Source organism: Carcharhinus amblyrhynchos, chromosome 20 (assembly GCF_965287045.1).
Source record: "Carcharhinus amblyrhynchos chromosome 20, sCarAmb.v2.hapA, whole genome shotgun sequence".
In the NCBI taxonomy this organism is placed as follows: Eukaryota; Metazoa; Chordata; class Chondrichthyes; order Carcharhiniformes; family Carcharhinidae; genus Carcharhinus; species Carcharhinus amblyrhynchos.
The window spans coordinates 27,391,757-27,414,590 of NC_137343.1; the positions used below are offsets into that span (position 1 = coordinate 27,391,757).

The 22,834-nt window shown below is 44.4% G+C and overlaps 1 protein-coding gene across 1 annotated transcript; it reads left to right on the plus strand.

Moving 5' to 3' along the window:
- Positions 1-1,489: 1,489 nt before the first annotated feature.
- Positions 1,490-21,234, plus strand: LOC145355873 (C-signal-like). The gene is made up of 6 exons (XM_080208310.1): positions 1,490-1,664; positions 6,065-6,116; positions 7,973-8,160; positions 9,187-9,327; positions 19,248-19,358; positions 20,903-21,234. Exons 1-6 carry the CDS (start codon positions 1,527-1,529, stop codon positions 21,014-21,016), a joined length of 744 nt encoding a protein of 247 aa, XP_080064436.1. The 5' UTR covers positions 1,490-1,526; the 3' UTR covers positions 21,017-21,234.
- The last annotated feature ends 1,600 nt before the right edge of the window (positions 21,235-22,834 follow it).

Below are 22,834 nucleotides of genomic sequence, written 5' to 3' on the forward strand. Positions count from 1 at the left end.
CGCACCCTCTGGATGAAAATGTTTTTCCTCAAAACCCCTCTAAATCTACTGCCCCTCTCCTTAACTCCAAGATCCCTGGTTATTGACTCCTCTACTAAGGGGAAAGGTTTTGTCCTATCCACTCTATCTATACCCCTCATAGTTTCGTAAACCAATCTTATTGGCCCACCAAATAAAGAAACTCAAATTAACAATGGCACAAGTTAAAAGGGGCAGCTCCCAAAAGGAAGGGAACGGCCCAAAACAAAAGACAAAGCGGAAAGGAAACTTAAAACACCAAATCAAAATGTGATTAAAGGAGTCAATAGTGCATTGCAATCTCTGTGGTGCCCAGCAGGCACGGAAGGCACTTATAGTTTTGTAAATCTTGATCAGGTTTTCATTCTTTGCTCTAGTCTATCTTCACTGCTGGGTGGGGGTGTTTATATTAGAGACAGCCAATTTGCTATGATTTGGAATGCACTGCCTGAAATAATAAGAATGGCATTGGTAACTTTCCAAAGGGAATTGGGTAAATATTTGGAAAGTGCTGGGCTGTGGGGGAAAGGGGCAGGTCTGGTCCTAGCTGGAGACCCTCTTGTTAGGGCTGAACTGTGAGGACTAGAATACAAGAGCAGGGATGTACTTCTGAGGCAGTACAAGGCTCTGCTCAGATCCCATTTGGAGTATTGTGAGCAGTTTTGGGCCCCATATCCAAAGAAGGATGTGCTGGCCTTAGAAAGGGTCCAGAGGAGGTTCACAGGAATGATCTCTGAAATGAAGAGCTTGTTGTACGTTGACGAAGAGACAAAGCTCCGACATCTCGTGCTACCAAATAAACCTGTTGGACTTTAACCTGGAGTTGTGAGACTACTTACTGTGTCTACTCCAGTCCAACGCCGGCATCTCCACATCACGTATGAGGAACGGGTCTGTTGGAGTTTAGAAGGATGGAGGGGGGGGGATCTTATTGAAACTTACAGGATACTGTGAGGCCTGGATAGAGTGGACGTGGAAAGGTTGTTTCCATTAGTAGGGAAAACTAGAACCAGAGGGCACAACCTCAGCATAAGGGGACGAGGAATTACTTCAGCCAGAGAGTGGTGAATCTGTGGAAGTCTTTGCCACAGGGGGCTGTGGAGGCCAGGTCATTGCTTGTTGTTAAGACAGAGACAGATAGGTTTCTGATTGATAAGGGAATTGGGGGGGGGGGGTTATGAGGAAAAGGCAGAATAGATAGGTTCCTGATTTATAAGGGAATGGGGGGTGGGTTATAATGAAAAGGCAGGATAGGTAGGTTCCTGATTTATAAGGGGATCAGGGGTTATGGGGAAAAGGCAGGAGAATGGGGATGAGAAAAGTATCAGCCATGATGGAGCAGACTTGATGGGCTGAGTGGCTTCATTCCGCTGCTGTGTGTCTTGCGGGGGTTGCTGGGGCTGTGCTTTCAGCGGCTGCTCCGTGAGGGCGGGATGTGGGACTGACTTCCTGAAGCCAGACGGAGCGGAGGAGGAGCCAGGGCGGCAGTGGAGAGGGAGCGGAGCGGAATGAAGTTCAGCTCGGTGCTGGTGACCGGCTCCAGCCGGGGTCTGGGTCTGGAGCTGCTCCGCCAGCTGGCGCAGGCTGAGCCGCCGCCTCGGTACCTGTTCGCCGGCTGCAGGGACCCCGAGAGCCCGCGGGCCCAGGTGAGTGGCTTCAGGCTCAGTGTGAAGACCAAGTGAATAAACTTCACTCCTCCCCACCCCCATAACTATTCTAATCTTAAACTTAAATTTTAATCTTTCACCATGAGAAAGTGATTAATGTTTTCTTTCCCTGAAAAAGACCAGAATATTGGAAATGGTGCAATCTTACATTAATATCTCAACATATTTTAGGCAGTATTTTCCACTCACTGTTATTGGGCCACCATGCCATGTGGTCCAACCTTTGTCCCTTATTAAGAAGCAATCTTTCACCAAAAAGGAGCAGTGGCTTGTTTGAGGTGCTTACCTTTCCCAATCTTGTCTATCTCTTCCAAGATTGTACAAGAAGTGTGTGGTATTGTTTGTCGTCCCTTAACTGTCTCTGGGAATGGTGCAGTGGAATGCTAACCAAGGCAGATCCTCCTTCCATCTACTTCAAAGCCCTCTGGAATATTGGCTTTTGTCTTGAGGGAATTAGAATACAAAAGTGAGGGAAGAAATGCTTCAACTGAAGGGGTGCCTTGAATGAATCACATCTGGAGTGGGTGCCAAAGCTCCAGAAAGATTTATAATTGCCTCAGAAGAAGTATCGTGTAGATTCACCACCCAGAATGACATCAGACTTTACAGGATTAGATTATAAGAATGAGTTAACACAAACTGGGTTGATATTCTCTTGAATTTAGATGGATAAGGTTGATCCAAACAAGATGTTTATAATGGTAAAGGGATTTGAGTGTGGATGAGAGATTTCCTATGGAGGAAAACTACTGTGTGCAGTTTTGGTACCCTTATTTGCGAAAGGATATATTGGCCTTGGAGGGAGTACAGAGAAGGTTCACCAGGCTGATACCGGAGATGAGGGGATTAGTTTATGAGGAGAGATTAAATAGACTGGGCCTGTACTCGTTGGAGTTGAGAAGGCTGAGGGGGGATCTTATAGAGACTTACAAGATAATGAAGGGGCTAGATAGGGTAGAGGTAGAGAGATTCTTTGCACTCAGAAAGGAAACAGTGGGCACCGCCTCAAAATAAGGGGGGGGCGCAGTTTAGAACAGAGTTGAGGAGGAACTTCTTCTCTCAGAGGGTGGTGAATCTCTGGAATTCTTTGCCCATTGAAGTAGTGGAGGCTACCTCGTTGAATATGTTTAAGTCACAGGTAGATAGATTTCTGATAGATAAGGGAATTAAGGGTTATGGGGAGCAGATGGGAAAGTGGAACTGATCCACTTCATATCAACCGTGATCTTATTGAATGGCAGGGCAGGCTCGAAGGGCTGGATGGCCTACTTCTGCTCCTATTTCTTTTTTTTTATGAATCCAGAACAAGGGTTCATAAACCTGAAATTAGAACTATCCAGTTTTGAATGCAGCTGTACTAAGTTGTGAGTAAACCCTTGGTGTGCAAACATCAACTGTCATTATGTGCTGAGGTTTGACAGCCCCCAGGCTTGCGAAAGAAGGGTCTAGCCACATTGCCATGTAACACTCCATTCAGTTGAATTGTGCTGTGTTATCTCTCCATTATAGAAAAGTTTATGGCTGGTGATGAGAAGGGCCTATCCTGTCACATCTTTCCTGCACATTCAGAATCTCCCCTTTCGCCTGTTGCCTTTGATGGGGAAGAAACTGTTCGTCTCTTTCTGTTAAAAGAAGATTTGGGAAGAGAGGCAGTGGTTTTTGTTGAGGTTCACCCTAAGCTGCTCCATGACATAGGACACTACTCTTTGAGCTGTTTTCAGGAATATTAGCATTAACTGTGGCTGAGGACCATCAATTTAGTGAAAGATGCAGTTTGATCTGCCTGAAACTTACTACTTTTCCAGTGCAAAGAGTTCTCCATGATTAAGTGTTGCAGACTGACACATTTCAAGATTCATAACTATATGCTGATGGTTGTACTAAAGCCTGAGACAGCCTTGAAGGCACAATGGGGGAAAAAACCACCATAAGTGGTCATAGTGCACTGAAGAGCTGGAATCGGGGTAAAACCCCTCGGCTGTATGTTTGATATGTGGTGAATCTTCTAAATATTAATTGTAAATTTAGTATTGGAATAAACTAATTTGATTTACACTTTATGTAAGTGCAGCACAATGGCGCAGTGGTTAGCAGTATTGCCTCACAGTGCCAGGGACCTGGATTCAATTCCAGCCTCGAGTAACTGTGTAGAGTTTGCATGTTCTCCACATGTACATGTAGGTTTACTCCAAGTGCTTCAGTTTCCTTCCACTCCAAAGATGTGCAGGTTAGGTTGATTGACCCTTAAAAAATTGCCCCTTCGTGTCAGCGGGACCAGCAGGGTAACTAGATGGAGTTACAGGCATAAGGCCTGAGTGGGATTGTTGTTGATGCTGGCTCGATGGGCCTAATAGCCTCCTTCTGCACTGTATTGATTCTATTCTAATGTCAACATTGAATTGTCATGTAATGTACTTTTATAAATTTTAGGAATAAAGTATATTTTGGAGGAAAGAGGATGGTACTGAAAGACTTTTTGCACACGGGTTAAGAAAATCTGGAATGTTCTCAAAAACCTGTGGATGTTGAGTCAATTGAAATTTTTAGGACTAAAGTCAACAAATTCTTATTACTTAAGGGTACCAAGGGATATGGAGCAGAAGTGTATAAATGGAGTTACATGTACAGATTAGCCATTATCTGATTGAATGGTGGAACAGGCTCAAGGAGATAAATGGCCTGCCAATGTTCCCACACAGCAAAATCTCCACTTCACTATCCAATAAAAGGCTTTGTCATTTCACCACACATTCCATTTGCTGTTGGCACCTTTTATCCTGCTTTCCTTTATCAGCTACCTTTGCATTGTACAGCATATACAAAGGCTGAAAATGCATGAAGTACTTTGAAAAATCTGGAAGAATTATCATCTTAATTTTGAAAATGTTAACTCTCGTGTTACCTGTCAATAATGTTATCAATGGAACTAAAACTTCAGTCCGTAATGTAATGTCATCCAAAAGGTCTTAAAACATACAACTTCTTTTTCCTTCAGATACCATGGTAAAGAATCATAGAATCCCTACAGTGCAGAAGGAGACCATTCAGCCTGTAGAGTCTTCAGCGACCACAATCCCACCCAGGCCGTATTCCTATAATCCCATATATTTACTCTGCTAATCCCCCGACTCTAGGGTCAATTTTATCATGGCCAGTCAACCTAACCTGCACACCTTTGGGCTGTGGGAGGAAACCGGAGCATCTGGAGGAAACCCACACAGACACAGTGACCCAAGGCTGGAATTGAACCCGTGTCCTTGGCGCTATGGGACCACTGTGCTGCCCAAGAGGGTGTTGATGACCATTTGCTTCTATTGGATTGGTCCATAATTATGCTTGGCAAAGTACTGCAGTGGTTTGCTGCAGTTTTCTCCCTCCCCAACAGCTCCGTGGGTATATCTATAGTAAGAAGTCTTATACTTTTTACTATAGGTATATTTTACTATCAGTATAAAGAAGTAATATCTTCTTTATACCTATAATAAAGGTATGTAAAGGTTATATACCTATAAAGATTAACGGTCCAATAGGTTTATTTAGTAGCACAAGCCACAAGCTTTTAGAGCGCTGCCCCTTCATCAGGTGAGTTACCTATACCTGTACCTCAGGGACTGCAACAGTTCAGGAAGGCAGCTCACCACCACTGCCTTCTGGACAATAAATGCTGGCCTATCCAGCGACACCCACATCCCATAAGTTAAATTTTAAAAGTATGGCTGACCAAGAGCTCTCCCTCTCTGACAGTCTGGAAGGATTCACAGACTGACAATCGACCTGTTTGGCCACATTATGAATGCACCTTCCATGGCCATCAAGCCCTGAAGTGGGACTTGAACCTGGAACTTCTGGTCCAGAGATACGGATGCTATCACTGCACTACCGGACCTCCACACAACTCAGCATATGTTACCTGAAGAAAAGTTTTATGGACTCCAAACATTGACCGTGTTTCTCTCTTCGTTGATGCTGCCAGACCTCCTGAGTCTTATTTCAGATTTCCAGCATCAGCAGTATTTTGCTTTTATATCAGTATGTGTTCAGCTTTGTTCTGAAGCATCTTTTCACTAATGAAAATCTTTCCTAACTCTGTCTCCTACATGTTTCCATGAGAGAGAATTTGCACTTAACTGCAAAACGCTACAGTAGCTGGCATCAAAAAGTCACTGATCATGTAAAACAGGTCAGACAAATTTTTGATTGATAAGGGAGTCAGAGATTATGGGGGGACAGACAGGAAAGCAGAGTTAAGGCCTCAATCAGATCCATGACCTTATTGGATGGCAGAGCAGGCTTGAGGGACCAGCTGGCCTATTTTCTGTGTTCTCATGTTATGTAACAGAAGATATTCTGTATGAAACCCATGTCTCTATTCTCCACAGGATCTTGAGAACCTGGCAAAGCGTTTCTCGAACATAAAAGTACTTAAGTTGGGTAAGTGTTTAGGGATCCTGTAGTAATTTTAGATAAGGATGCACTGTAAATTTTCTTACTCTGAAGTTTTTTTTACCAAAGGTTCCATCTTTATGTATAGATGGCCTACATCAGAAAACAAATCAATACATTGAGCTTATTGGTGCTATTAGTGTAAATATTTAATGAAATTCATCCAATCATATTTATTGAATATACTCATTGATATTGATTAGCTGAATTTATAAAGTTGAGTTTTTGGAGGTAGATGCTTTAAGTTGGTACTTGTCCCCTGTAATATTTGGATGAGTACAGAAACCTTTAAAAGAACGTGGGCAAACAATTCCATAACATTGAGAAAACCTTGCAAAACTGCCTTGAGGCGGCACACTGGTTAGCACTGCTCCCTCACAGCACCATGGACCTGGGTTTGTTTCCTGGCTTGGGTCACTGCCTGTGGAGTTTGCGCATTCCCCCCATGTCTGCATGGGCTTCCTCCAGTTGCCCTGGTTTCCTCCCACAGTCTGAAAGACATGCTGGGTTAAGTGCATCAGCCATGTTAAATTCTCCCTCAGTGTACCCAAACAAGTGCCAGAGGGTGGCGACTAGGGGATTTTCACAGTAACTTCATTGCAGTGTTAATACAATATTATTGTAGCACTAATAAATAAACTTTAACATGCATTGTTCTCCATTTCTTCTTGTCTTTGCCCTCAGGCCCTTTCCAAACTCAGCTTGTCCACATGACCCACCTCTTGCTCCTCCAACTCTACTCCCACTAACCAGCTGATCACACAACTTTCCTTCCTGGTTCCCATGCCAGCTGATATTGTCAGCAGTTCTCTCTTCAGTTACTGACTCTTGATTGCATCGTGATTGTGCTGATGGTGTGCATTAACTGATGATGGACTGGAGCCCCTTTGAATAGAGAGAGAGACTGAAACTCTGGTTGTTAAATCAATAGATGTGTGCTAGTAATGTGTAACTCTGCAAATAACTATACAGCTGTGGCGGCAATTCTACCCTTCACCAACTGGCTTTCTGGAATGGAACGTGGTAGCAGAGAATGGTTGTCTGGAGGTGAAGGTTGGGAGCTGAGAAAAAAAAATCAGACAGGAGGCTGCAATCCTAGTAGCCATTGTGGAAAATGTCAGAAAGTAAATTATTGAGGTATGATTATTCTCGGAGTCTGAACCATATGATCAATACAGGAATGATGTATATGTGAGGACATCGACCAAAGATGAAACAGATTCCACTCAATTTATCTAAAGAAGAGGCAGAGGTTGGGAACCTGAGAAAATAAACAGAAGTGTAAACAATATTTTGGCTAATTGCTTGCCCTGATGTAGACAGTCATTATGGAATTTGAATTAGACGTACAAGGCAAGAATGTTGTGAGTTAATGATGAGATATCCCCAAGACAGTATAAGTAACTGATGGAAGCTGTGTAACTTTGAATAGAGCTTCCAGGCCAGTGAGGGAAGGATTGGCCAGTTCTGTTGGATTTGAGATTCAACCTAGAATTGCGTATATGTAGGTATTTGATGAGAACAGAATCAGTTTGGCAGTGTCACCTGGAATATTTGTTTAGAGGCTTGTGTGTTTTTATTTTGGCTACTTGGCAGCGAAACTGTAGGTGATGATTGCATTTGCAGTCACATCTATGCAAGGCATGAATACCTTCAGCACTATTCAGAACAATTCAACTTCTATCTTAGGTCTATTTCCCAAGCAGTCAATTTGCAGAGCAACACAGGTGTTGGTCGTAGTGTGCAACAGTCTCCTTTATACTGTAATGTGGTGAGTTGCTTTTAAAATGGAAAAATACAGTATAAATATGGAACTAAAACCCTTATTATATGATGATTTAAAGATGTTGATGACCTTGGCAGCATCCAAGAGTGTGCTGGTCAGATTGGGAAGATATTGGAAAAAGATGGTCTAAATCTGCTAATAAATAATGCTGGAGTCAGCTATGGTGGCGCCCTCAACGAAGTTACTCCTGAAATAATGATGAATAGTTACAGGACCAATGCTGTTGGACCAATGATGGTAACCAAGGTAACATCTCATTCTTGTACTTGTTGCAAGTTTGCAATTATGATTGGTTTTAATATATTGCATCATTGATCCCACCTTATTCTTTGAAGAATGGGGAAAGTAGAGCTAGGGTACAGGGTGACCGTCATGCAATCCTTTACACAGGAACAGGCGCAAGTAATATTGTATGAATTATATACTCAATGTAACAAATTTTGTACTGTGGTGGGCACCATGGCGGCTTATTTAAAAATCATGCTTGCAGCTTGCCTTGAGTTTTTCAGCTTCATCTGTATTGATGAACTGTTGTGATTCCGGTTATCCACATGTGGTCCTCATTAGATGGACCCTCAGTTTGTGCCAACTGCAATTTTGGCTGAATTAATTGGTAATTCTGAAGGAGCAGAGAACATTGTCATTGAGAAGACTGAGCAAAACATTTTAGAAATTCAATATTTAAAACTAAATCTTGAATTTCTAAAATAAAAACATAAAATGATGGAATTGCGCAGCAGGTCTGGTAGCATCAATGGAGAGAGAAACAAGAGTTAACAGTTCAGTTGGACGGTTTTCAACAGAGTGTTGGTTGTGTAATGTGTTGAGTTGCTTTTAAAGTGGGATAAGCTATACAAAGCTTGTATGATTCCACATCAAAATCTATATATCATTTCCCCAAATATTATATTATCATATCCTTTTGATAATATTATAGACACATATTGATTGTTATTATCAGTTAACAATTCTCATCACATTGCTAAGCTTTATATGTTTTTAAACCTAACATGAAAGCTTACAAAAGAGCAAATGGGATAGCACACATGTTCATCTATGGTACAGTGTCCCTTTCCCTAGTATTTTAAATATTAATTTCCATTATAAATACTATCATTGTCTCAACCATTTTTGAGAAAAAATCTTAATTTTCATTGTAGTTCTTTCATTTTCTAATTACATCATTTTTAATCAATTTTTAAATAAACTAAGTCCTATTTTCATTTCAGATGTTTAATATTTGTTTGTGCTATTTCCTCCTTTATTTTGCAGACTTTTCTGCCAGCTTTGCAGCGAGCAGCACAGCTGAATGATAAATTTAAAACAACAGTTATCAACATGTCCTCCATCATGGCCTCCATGGAGCAGTTTAACAGTACAAGTCTGGCAGCATATGCATACCGGATCAGCAAGGTCAGTATGTTCCAATATTACAGAGTAAAAATGATGAAACAGATATAAAAGACACCCCTTGTGCAAATATTGGTTGTACTTGCTCCTCTTCCAATTAATCTTCTTCCAAAGGAGCAGTGCTAGGTGGTGAACCATAGAATTTTACAGCAAAGCAGGAGGCCTTTCAGCCCATTGTGTCTGAGCCAGCCCCCAAAGCACCTATCTATTCAAATCCCATTTTCCAACCGTTGGTCTGTAGCCTTGTATGCTATGGTGCCTCAGGTGCTCATCTAAATGTTTCTTAAATGTTGTGAGGGTTCCCCCTCAACCACCCTTTCAGATAGAGTTCCAGATTACCCATCTGGAGAGAAGGACATGGGAAGGAAGAGTAGGGGGGAAATACGTAGGCAGTTCAGGGAGTTGGGAGCCAGGCTGAAGTGCAGGGCCTCCAGGGTGGCGATCTCTGGGCTGCTGCCAGTGCCCAGTAATGGCAGGGATAAAAATAATGAGATCCTACAGCTGAATGCATGGCTGAGGGATTGGTGTAGGACAGAGGGTTTTAGTTTTGTAGACCATTGGGAAGTCTTTGCGAAGGATGGGCACTTGTACAAATGGGATAGGCAACATTTAAATGGGAAGGGCACAAATATTTTAGCTGGGAGGCTAGCTGGAGTGTTTCGGCAGGGTTTAAACTAATATGGAGGGGGGTTGGGGAGGAGACAGACAGCTCAGGCACTGGGATTGAGAGTGAGTTGGATGCCAGGGTAAGTCTAGATGATAAGAAAATCTCCCAGGAGAAGGAGGATTCAAGTGGGCCTGAGGGTCTTCAGCGCATCTGTTTTAATGCGAGGAGTGTGACGGGTAAGACGGATGAACTTAAGGCCTTGATGTTTGCGAGGAATTTAGATGTGGTGGCAGTGACGGAGACTTGGTTAAAGGAAGGGCAGGACTGGCAGCTAAATATTCCAGGGTATAAGTGTTTTAGGCGTGATAGGGGAGGGTTGAAAAGAGGAGGGGGAGTGGCGCTCTTAGTTAGGGAGCAGATCATAGCGGTGCAGAGGGAGGATAACATGGGGGGGTTGGAAATAGAGTCTCTGTGGGTGGAGTTGAGGAATAGGAAGGGAGCCATTACTATGCTAGGAGTGTACTATAGGCTGCCCAACAGCCCGCAGGCAGTGGAAGAGGGTATATGTAGAGACATTTTGGACAAGTGTAGGAAGAACAGGGTTGTTGTAGTGGGAGATTTTAATCTCCCTGGGGTGGATTGGAAGGTGCCTAGAGCTGGGGTTCGGACGGGGAGGAGTTTGTAAGATGTGTATTGGAAGGGTCCTTGCAACAGCATGTAGATAGCCCAACTAGAGAGGGAGCTATACTGGATTTAGTTCTGGGCAATGAGCCGGGTCAGGTGGTTGAAGTTGTGGTAGGTGAACATGTGGCTAATAGTGACCACAACTCTGTCTACTTTAGGATACGAATGGAAAAAGATGAGTGCTGTCCTAAGGGGAGGGTGCTAAATTGGGGGAAGGCTAGATACAGCCGGATTAGGCAGGAGCTTAGGGATACAGACTGGGATAGGCTGTTGAAAGGCAAGACCGCATTAGGCACGTGGGAGTCTTTCAAGGGAAAACTGCAATGGGTGCAGGAAAGGCATGTGCCGGTTAGGAGGAAGGATGGGAAAGGTAGGATTAGAGAGCCGTGGATTACTAGAGATATAGAAGACCTCGTTAGGAAGAAACGAGAGGCGTATGTCAGATCTAAGCAGCTGGGAACGGAGAGAGTGTTGGAGGAATACAGAGAGAGTAGGAGAGATCTCAAAAGGGGAGTTAGGAGAGCAAAAAGGGGGCATGAGATGGCTTTGGCAGGTAGGATTAAGGAAAATCCAAAGGCGTTTTACTCCTATCTTAGCAGCAAAAGGGTGGCTAGGGGTAAAATCGGTCCTCTCAGGGACAGACGAGGGGAATTGTGCTTAGAGGCTGAGGGAATGGGGGAGATCCTGAATGAATACTTTGCGTCGGTATTCACGAAGGAGAGGGGCTTGATGTCTGGTATGGCCATCGAGGGAGCGGTAGACCAACTGAAAGATCTATCGATTACGAGGGAAGAAGTGTTAGGGCTTTTAGGTAGCATTAAAACCGATAAATCTCCGGGCCCCGATGGCATTTATCCTAGGCTGCTTAGGGAGGCGAGGGATGAGATTGCTGGGCCTCTGACACAAATCTTTGTCTCTTCTTTGGACACAGGTGAGGTCCCAGAGGACTGGAGGATAGCGAACGTGGTACCGTTGTTTAAAAAGGGTAGGAGGGATAACCCGGGTAACTATAGGCTGGTGAGTTTAACGTCAGTGGTAGGCAAGTTGATGGAGAGGATTCTTAGGGATAGGATGCATGAGCACTGAGAGCGTTGTGATCTGATTAAGGATACGCAGCATGGCTTTGTAAAGGGGAAGTCTTGCCTTACAAATCTGGTAGAATTTTTTGAGGAGGTGACAAAAACGGTCGACGAAGGACGGGCCGTTGATGTCGTCTATCTGGATTTCAGTAAGGCGTTTGACAAAGCCCCTCATGGTAGGTTGGTAGAGAAGATTAAAGCTCATGGGATACATGGCCAGGTATCTAGATGGGTTGAGAACTGGCTTGCAAAGAAGAGTCAGAGAGTAGTTGTGGAGGGGTCCTTTTCTAGCTGGAGGTCTGTCACTAGTGGTGTGCCGCAGGGCTCAGTACATAAGAACATAAGAACATAAGAAATAGGAGCAGGAGTAGGCCATCTGGCCCTTCGAGCCTGCCCCGCCATTCAATAAGATCATGGCTGATCTGTCGTGGCTCAGTTCCACTTTCCCGCCCTCTCCCCATAACCCTTAATCCCCTCTCTTATCAAAAACCCATCAACCCGCTTCTTAAAAATATTTAGCGAGGCAGCCTCCACCACTTCAACGGGCAGAGAATTCCAGAGATTCACCACCCTTTGAGTGAAGAAGTTCCTCCTCAACTCCGTTCTGAACCTCCCCCCCTTTATCTTGAGGCTGTGCCCCCTAGTCCTACTGTCTTTTTTGAGCGGGAAGAGTCTTTCCACCTCTATCCTATCCATCCCATTCATCATCTTATACGTCTCAATGAGATCTCCCCTCATTCTTCTAAACTCTAACGAGTACAAGCCTAGTTTATTCAGCCTCTCCTCATAGCTCAACCCCCTCAACTCCGGTATCAGCCTAGTAAACCTCCTCTGCACTCCCTCCAAGGCCAAAATATCCTTGCGCAGGTGCGGCGCCCAAAACTGCACACAGTACTCCAGCTGCGGCCTCACCAATGCCCTATACAGCTGCAGCAAGACCTCCCTACTTTTATATTCAATCCCCCTCGCTATGAAGGCCAGCATCCCATTCGCCTTCCTGACCACCTGCTGCACCTGCAGGCTGGGTTTTTGCGACTCATGCACAAGGACCCCGAGGTCCCTCTGCACCGTCGCCTGCTGCAGTTTTTCGCCACGTAAGTAATAGTCCTTCCTACCATTCTTCCTACCAAAGTGGACCACCTCACACTTGCCAACATTAAATTCCATTTGCCATTTCCTGGCCCATTCGCCCAGCCTATCTAGATCCTTCTGCAGACTCTCCACACCCTCCGCACAATTTGCCTTTCCCCCAATCTTGGTGTCATCAGCAAATTTCGACACCCTACACTCAGTTCCCTCCTCCAGATCATCTATATAAATGGTAAATAGCTGAGGCCCCAGCACCGACCCCTGGGGCACCCCACTAGTCACCAACCGCCAATCCGAATAGCACCCATTGACCCCCACTCTCTGCCTCCTATTTGACAACCAATCCTCTATCCACGCTAACACCCTACCCCCAACTCCATGTCCTCTGACCTTCTGCAGTAACCTCTTGTGAGGTACCTTATCAAACGCCTTCTGAAAATCCAGAAAGACCACATCCACCGGCTCTCCTCTATCCACCGCCCTAGACACATCCTCATAGAACTCCAGTAAATTTGTCAGACACGACTTCCCTTTAATGAAACCGTGTTGCGTCTGCCCTATCAAGCAATTCCCTTCAAGATGCCTCGCAATTTCCTCCTTAATGACGGATTCTAACATTTTACCTACCACAGACGTTAAACTAACCGGCCTGTAATTCCCCGCCTTTTGCCTGGCACCCTTCTTAAACAACGGCGTAACATTAGCCGTTTTCCAATCCTCCGGCACTTCCCCGGAATCCAGCGACGTCTGGAAAATAACCACCAAGGCATCCACTATCACCTCCGCCATTTCTTTCAGAACCCTCGGATGCATTCCATCCGGTCCTGGGGACTTGTCCACAATCAGCCCCTCCAGTCTGTCGCGCACCACCTCTCTAGTAACAGTAATGTCATTAAGACCCTCCAGTCCTACCACCTTTCCATCGCTAACACCCGGCAAATTATTCACGTCCTCCTCCGTGAAGACAGAAACAAAAAAGTTATTCAAGACCTTAGCCATATCCCCATCCCCTACCACTAGGTCCCCTTTCTCATCCGCTAAGGGACCAACGTTCACCCTAGCCAGCCTCTTCCTTTTTATATATTTATAAAAACTCTTGCTATCCTTTTTTATATTAAGTGCTAGCCCAGCTTCATAGCTTCTTCTACCCTCCTTTATCAACTTTTTTGTCAATCTTTGTTGACATTTAAACCTTTCCCAATCCTCTTCTCGCCCACTGCTCTTAGCTACTCTAAATTCCTCCGCTTTTAATTTAACACTTTCCTTCACCTCCTTCGTTATCCACGGCTTATTACCTCTCTTCCTACTGTCCTTTTTAACCATCGGAATAAATTTCTGCTGAGCACCAAGAAAGATCTCCTTAAAGATCCTCCACTGCTCCTCAGCAGACCTACCTTCCAACGCGCTCCCCCAGTCCACATTCGCCAATTCTTCTCTCATCCTACCATACTCCCCTCTATTCAAACAAAGGACACGTGTCCGGGAACCCACTTTCTCCTCCTCCATCTGCAACAGAAACTCCACCATACAATGATCACTCTCTCCAAGAGGATCCTTCACCTCAAGGTCCCTAATTCTACCCGCCTCATTACATAGCACCAGATCCAAGATAGCTCGCTCCCTCGTCGGCTCCAACACACACTGTTCCAGGAAACTATCCCGGCAGCATTCCAAGAACTCCTCCTCGAGCCCACCTCGTCCAACATGGGTCGACCAATCAATATGCAGATTGAAATCCCCCATAACTACTGCCGTCCCATTCCTGCACGCCGCACTTATTTGCGCGTTAACAGCCCGCCCCACCTCCAGATCATTATTCGGGGGCCTATAGACGACACCCACCAGCGTCTTCCTCCCTTTGCTGTTCCTAATCTCCACCCACAACGATTCCACTTTCTGCTCTTTGGCTCCGATATCATCCCTTGCTACCACCTTGATGCTGTCCTTAATCAGCAGAGCTACGCCACCCCCTCTTTCCTCCTGCCTATCCTTCCTAAACACTTGATAGCCCTGTACATTCATCTCCCAGTCCCTGTCACCTTGCAGCCACGTCTCTGTAATGGCCACCAGATCGTATCCATTTGTGTCGATCTGCGCCACCAGCTCATCCACTTTATTCCGAATGCTTCGTGCATTCAGATAAAGCGCTTTCATCCCAGCCTTCTTCTGGACCCTATTTGCCGTAACGCCACCACTTGGGACATCCTCAGCCTCTTCCCTTACCTGTACCCTATCCTTAACTGTAGACCTCCTAACATCACCTACCCTCGCACCCTCCCCCCCCCTAATTAGTTTAAAGCCCTGTCTACAGTCCTCTTTACTCGATTCGCCAGCACTCTGGTCCCAGCACGATTCAGACCAACCCCATCCCGCCCGAACAAGTCCCACCTACCCCAATACTGGTGCCAATGCCCCATAAATTCGATCCCATTCCTCCCACACCAATCTCTGAGCCACCCATTCACTTCCTTTATCCTGTCAACCCTACGCCCGTCTGCACTCGGTTCAGGCAGTAGCCCAGAGAAGACCACCTTGTCGGTTCTACTTTTTAATTCCATTCCCAGCTTCTCATACTCCCTCCCCAGATCCTCAGTCCGCACTTTGCCTACGTCGCTGGCACCCACATGTACCACCACAACTGGGTTCTCACCCTCCCACTCCAGATTCCTCTGCAGCCCAGCTGCGACATCCTGTACCCGAGCACCAGGCAGACAACACACCCTTCTGTGCACTTTGTCATTGTGACAAAGGACAGTGTCAATACCCTTCACCCCACTATCTCCAATCACTACTACGTTCCTTTTCCCCTTCTCTTTGCCTATGTCCTGCTGCATCACTGTACCGTGTGCAGTTTGCTCACCAACCTCACCTGCCTCGTCCTCAGTACTGGGACCTCTTCTCTTTGTAGTGTATATAAATGATTTGGAAGAGGGAGTAAGTGGTGTAATCAGCAAATTTGCTGATGACACCAAGATGACTGGATTGGCGGGCAGTGAGGAGCAGTGTCTGGCAATACAACGGGATATTGATAGGCTGGTATATTGGGCAGATACATGGCAAATGGCGTTTAATCCGGATAAATGTGAGGTGATGCATTTTGGCTGGAATAATGTAGGGGGGAGTTATATGATAAAGGGTAAGCCCATAAGGAGTATAGAATCGCAGCGAGACCTGGGGGTGCAAGTGCACAAGTGGAGAGTGTGGTGAAGAAAGCCTATGGTATGTTAGCCTTTATAGGAAGGGGTATAGAATATAAGAGCTGGAGTCTAATGTTGCAGTTGTACAGAATGTTGGTTAGGCAGCATTTAGAGTACTGTGTCCAGTTCTGGTCGCCTTACTACCGGAAGGACGTGGAGACTCTGGAGAGAGTGCAGAGGAGGTTTACCAGGATGTTGCCTGGTATGGAAGGACTGGGGTATGAGGAAAGATTGAATAAATTGGGGCTCTTTTCCCTTGAAAGATGGCGACTGAGGGGGGATCTAATAGAGGTTTATAAGATTATGAAGGGTATAGATAGAGTAAACAGAGGTAAGCTATTTCCTATGATAGAGACACACAGGACAAGGGGACATGGGCTTAAGGTGAGGGGGGAGAGGTATAACACAGATATTAGAGGGAGGTTTTTCACACAAAGGGTAGTGGGGGTACGGAATGCTCTGCCAAGTAAGGTGGTGGAGGCAAGCACGCTAGAGTCATTTAAGAGTAACTTAGACAGGCACGAGTGGGTTGGAGATGGGTGGATATAGGAGATTGCTTTAAATAAGGGTCACTAGCATTGGGGCGTCCCTGGTAAGGTAAATGGATATCTTTTTTCTCTTTTCATTCACAGGTTTTAAGTCAGTCCGCCTTGTTGTCCAACGAGGGGCATACACGCGATGGGTTGTCCTTGGGCTGCTCTTGGTTGTTCGAGATTGGCCTAGTGCTTCATGTCGTTAGTGTGTGCTTAAACTGGACCAGATACTGGGCAACACGACAGCTCAGTGACTATCACTGCTAGCTGTGCAGACACATGGATTTGGGCCAGTGTCTGTGGGAGTTTGCGCATTCTCCCCGTGCTTGCGTGGGTTTTCTCCGGGTGATCCGGTTTCCTCCCACACCCCAAAGGTGTGCTGTTAGGCTGATTGGCAGTAATAAATTGTCCCTAAATTAGTTTCCCTCAATGTGGATGGCCATAAAACATTAGATAAGGGTCATGGGTAGAGGGGGGGTCTGGTGGTGTTAAGATGGCGGCGCGGGCTCGTTGGGCCGAAGGGCCTGTTTCCCAGGCTGTTTTTGTTCTTTGTTATCACCCTCTGGGTGAATAAGTTTTTCCTCAAGTCCCCTCAAAATCTCCTGTCCCTCATTTTAAATCTATGTACCCCGAATATTGACCTTTCTCTACTAAGGGGAAATGTTATCTACCCTATCTATGTCCCTCATAAAATTGTATACCCTTTTCTGTTCTAAAGAAACAGTCGCAGCCTAATGAGCCTCTTGTAGCTGCAACATTCCAGCCTTCTGCCTACCTTGCCAGTGTAAAATAGCCTGTATCATTTTGGATTTTCTAAATCAGAACATGGAGAGAGTAAGCAACAATGAGTAATGATGAATGTGTACAGGCAATGGTTAGATCTCAGTTCAAGTACTGTTCATAATTTTGGTTAACCCATGACAGAACAGATATCAAAACTACAGATAGTACACCATAAATTCACTAGAATAATGCCAGAGATTAGAAACCTTATGGGTTGGAGACACCAGGACGTATTTAAGTTTTTTTTTAATTATGAAGGTTTTGCTGGTGAATAGGGAAATAATATTCCCTTGGTTGGGATGTTGTTGGCAAGGAGTCATCAGTTTTAAAGCATCACTGTTTGAGTGGAAAGGGAAGTTGTTGGAAGAATTTTCCTTTTAGAGAGGTGCTAACATAGTGCTTCCCAAATTTTTAGTCTGACCCCATTCAGATGCCTCAGACTTTGCATGAACCCAGAGTTTAAAAAAATTGGGGCATACGAGAGTTGTTGGGGGCGGCAGTGAAATTTAGCAAAGTGGGAAATGTTTAAACTTGCAGGTTTTTAAAAAAAATGTACGCTTACCTTTTCACAGTTCTTTTTGCTCCAGGAATCAGGGGTCAAAGAAATGTTTGTTAGGCCACACCCACCATTAGAAAAAAGCGATGATTTAAAGGAACTTCGCAGCTGTCAAAACAGTCCATAAGAAATCCTGACCTTTGCTTAACAACAGGGATTGTAGGCAGAACCCACTTAAAAAAGTAAAAGTAGTAGTGAATAAGTATTTGAAGCAGAGGAAGGATAGGGGCTATGGGAACACTGCAGAGCAGTAGCATTCATCCTTGCATGTTCTTGGTTTAGCTACAGTGACCCAAATGTAGTGGTCAGTGGCATGGGAAGAGTGGTCCCTGCTGATTGTGAAGAAAGCTGTCCACAGTGACCTAGCGGTCTTGCCCAACAGCAGTTTGCATCTCCCTCCAAATCCAGACAATGTCAGTGTTATCTGGGACACTTGTTTAGAGGCTTATGTGTTATTAGTGGCAATGTCCTCATATCAGTGATGGTTGCATACCAGCTTGCTGACAATCAAACTGAAGTTTTCATCGACAGCAAACTTTGAAGAAGTTAAAACCTTGAATTTTAATTTAAAATTTCAGGTAATGAAATAAATGTATGATTGTATAAATATAGAACTAAAATAAAGATAAATAAGACCTTCTTTAAATTTACGAAGTTAATTTTTCTATCATTGTGGAGAAATTTGGCATTCCACGGATTAGTCTTTTAGGGCCAGTAAAATTATTTCGCAATAATTATGATTAAATATGCTGTTTAAAAGCCCAGTTACGCCTCATTCAGCAAGTTGCAACTTTTTCAAAGTGCAACTAAGTGGAAGTTTTAGTCAATTTATCATTGCAGTCTGTGAAAGCCATGACAGTGCACCCTATGGAGGAGTACAAACTCGGTGACAGTAACTGCTGCATTATTCTGTGTGTGGCCAGGCCCCTGAAGTTGATGTTGATTTTTTTTTTATTAGTGTGACAAGTAGGCTTACATTAACACTGCAATGAAGTTACTGTGAAAATCCTCTAGTTGCCACACTCTGGTGCCTGTTTTGGTACACTGAGGGAGAACTTAGTATGGCTAATCCACCTAACCAGCACGTCTTTCAGACTGTGGGAAGAGACCCACACAGATATGGGGAGAACGTGCACACTCCGCACAGATAATGACCCAAGCTTGGAATCAAACCTGAGTCCCTGGTGCTGAGGCAGCAGTGCTAACCACTGTGCTGCCCCCGTTCATTGAAATAACAAAGGTAAACGCTAACAATTTCATTCTTCATACCAAACCAAAACCCAGGCCAGTCACTGAAAGGCTGTAAAGCACTGCAGTGTGCTCTTAGTTTATGTTCTCTGATCTTCAAATGACAATCATTAATCCAGTTTCATGACGATATTGGTTTCTAACCAGACTGCATTGAACATGGTAACCAAGTGCTTGGCCAATGAGCTGAAACCCCAAGGAATCCTTTGTACTTCACTGCATCCTGGCTGGGTTCAAACAGAGATGGGTGGTGAAAAGGTAAGAAAATAAATACTGAAATCAGGTCTAAAATTATAACCATTAATACTATGTATATGTTACACTCTGGCTAAGTAGTAAATCCCATACTGTACACTTAAAAAAAACCTATGTTTTGTTCTTGGATAAATAATTTGCATAAATATTATTCTTCAGTTAGTCTATTTTATCAATTTTCTTTTTTTTTTGTGGCTTCCATCAACCTTTATCCTAATCTGTTGCCAAGACTAAACTCTATGAATTTGTGTGGAGAGCCTGCAGAAGGATCTAGATAGGCTGGGTGAATGGGCCAGGAAACGGCAAATGGAATTTAATGTTGGCAAGTGTGAGGTGGTCCACTTTGGTAGAAAGAATGGTAGGAAGGACTATTACTTACGTGGTGAAAAACTGCAGCAGGCGACAGTGCAGAGGGACCTCAGGGTCCTTGTGCATGAGTCGCAAAAACCCAGCTTGCAGGTGCAGCACGTGGTCAGGAAGGCAAGTGGGATGCTGGCCTTCATAGCGAGGGGGATTGAATATAAAAGTAGGGAGGTCTTGCTGCAGCTGTATAGGGCATTGGTAAGGCCGCAGCTGGAGTACTGTGTGCAGTTTTGGGCGCCGCACCTGTGCAAAGATATTTTGGCCTTGGAGGGAGTGCAGAGGAGGTTTACTAGGCTGATACCGGAGTTGAGGGGGTTGAGCTATGAGGAGAGGCTGAATAAACTAGGCTTGTACTCGTTAGAGTTTAGAAGAATGAGGGGAGATCTCATTGAGACGTATAAGATGATGAATGGGATGGATAGGATAGAGGTGGAGAGACTCTTCCCGCTCAAAAAAGACACTAGGACTAGGGGGCACAGCCTCAAGATAAAGGGGGGGGGCGTTTTAGAACGGAGTTGAGGAGGAACTTCTTCACTCAAAGGGTGGTGAATCTCTGGAATTCTCTACTCGTTGAAGTGGTGGAGGCTGCCTCGCTAAATATTTTCAAGAAGCGGGTTGATGGGTTTTTGATAAGAGAGGGGATTAAGGGTTATGGGGAGAGGGCCGGAAAGTGGAACTGAGCCACGACAGATCAGCCATGATCTTATTGAATGGCGGGGCAGGCTCGAAGGGCCAGATGGCCTACTCCTGCTCCTATTTCTTATGTTCTTATATTTTTCAGATGGTGCCACTTTGACCTTTGTTGTCCTGTTCCCCTGTTTGTGTTGTATTGCAGTGGTTGAGTAATGGTGAAGCTTATTTTCTTTCACTGAATTAGCTTGAAGGTGAAGGAAAATCCACGGGACCACTTCATGTGCTTGTCTATTTGTATATCCCTTCAAGCTGTTATGGAAAAATCACTTTGTTACGATGCTGACTCTCTTTACCTTAAGGCTGATTCAATAATGCCATGGATGGGAGAAGTCAGCCTGTTCATGTTAATCCAAGCTTTCCCAGGATCTGGCAACTCCACACTGGTTTGCCAGTAGATCCAGAGCTAATCACCCTTCGCAAAATAGACTACAAACTGAGAAACTTATACTTTTAGACCTGACTAACATTCAGTTTTTATTTACTTTCACAAGGCACCACTCACTAAGGAAGAAAGTGTTCGTGGAATTCTCAAAGTACTGTCGACACTTTCAGAAAAAGATAATGGATCATTTCTAGACTGGAGAGGCCAGCGTTTGCCTTGGTGAAGACTAACTTTCTCAGCATTTATATATTGATTTTGTGAAGAGGAAAACTGAAAAGTGGCACAATGTGACTTCATATGCAAAATTGTTACTGATTTTCAGCAATACTAAAAATGCTTTTGAATGATTGCAGTGTTCTTGAGGTACACCTGATTCTTCCTTTTTAATGATTAGATATAAAATGGTGACTTAATAAAATTATTCCAAAATGGTTACTTTAACTGAATTGTGCATTTTTGACTTTTTCATGCTCACATCTTGTGGCACATGTTTGAGTTATCAGGGAACTGGAGAGGCTGCAAGCACAGATAGTGCGAAGGGTATAAACGATGATAAGCATCTGTAACAAGCCCAACACTTGGGAGAATTGGGACCCCACTGGGAAAATACAGTGGGTTGATCAACTGCAACAGAAAGTTTCATATGAATTAGGGGTGTCAACTTAAAAATGTGATATGAAAAGTAATGAAATATAGATATTAAATACTGTTACACATATTTAACTTTAACAGAATTGACCGAACACACAATTTTTCTCCAGAAAATAAATGTTTTTAACTATTCAGAAATTACATTATAGATGCACATTGGTTATTATTTGGAATTACGGGCGAGACTTTAGACAGCGTAGACATAGAGTACACAAGGTGGGCGGAGGGGCATCTGAAGAAATCATTCAGGAACCTGTACAATTTTGATTACCATATGATCAGTGAGCTGCCAATGTGAAAGGCAGTTCATTATTTAGGTGAGGAATTGGGCCAGGAGACCACTGCTCAATCAAGCCTCTGATCAATTGATCATATTGTGGCAGTATTTGCAGGATTCATGATCCAAGTGTGCATGGAATAAGCCTTGAAGTTTTATTTATTAGTCACAATTAAGCTTACATTAATACTGCAATTAATTTAGTGTGAAAACCCCCTGGACGCCACACTCTGGTGCCTGTTAGGGTACACTGGGAGAATTTAGCTTGGCCAATCCACCTGACTGGCACATTTTTCGGATTGTGGGAGGAAACCGGAACACCCAGAGGAAACCCATGCAGACACAGGGAGAATGTGCAAACTCCACACAGACAGTAACTCAAGCTGGGAATTGAACTCATGTCCCCTTGGTGCTGTGAGGCAGCAGTGCTAATCACCGTGCTGCCCCCCCCCCCCCCCCCCCCCGCCACTTTGTCCTCAGCCTGAAACCTCACTTTTGACATGCAGAGCGATGAGTTTCTTTTTATTCACTGGGGACATGGGGGTTGTTGGCTGGCCATCATTTATTGCCCATCCCTAGCTGCCCTTGAGAAATCGGTGGTGAGCTGTCTTCTTGAATCATTGCAGATCATGCGCTACGGGTTGACCCACAATATTATTAGGGAGGGAACTGCAGGATTTTGACCCAGCAACTGCAATATATTTCCTAGTCAGGATGGTAAGTGGCTTGGAAGGATGTTGTCATGTATCTGCTGCCCTCGTCCTAGATGGAAGTGGTCGTGGGTTTGGAAGGTGCTGTCTAAGGATCATTAGTTAATTGCTGCAGTGCATTTTGTAGATAGTATACACTGCTGCTACTGGAGGGAGTGGGTGTTTGTGTGTTTGCCAATCAAATAAGCTGCTTGATTGAGTGGGGAAGATGGAACATTGCAACAAAATAAAAACATTGTGGTTGCTGCCAGGAGTGCAGCCAAACCTGCATGATGCACTGCTGGTAATCATAGATTAATGGAGTGAAAATCCTTGTAGCCTGAAGTCAATGAGATCTTAGAATTGGAGGAACACAGCAATCTTCATGAAACCTGGAACTCCTTCCTCCTACTTCTGAATGTTG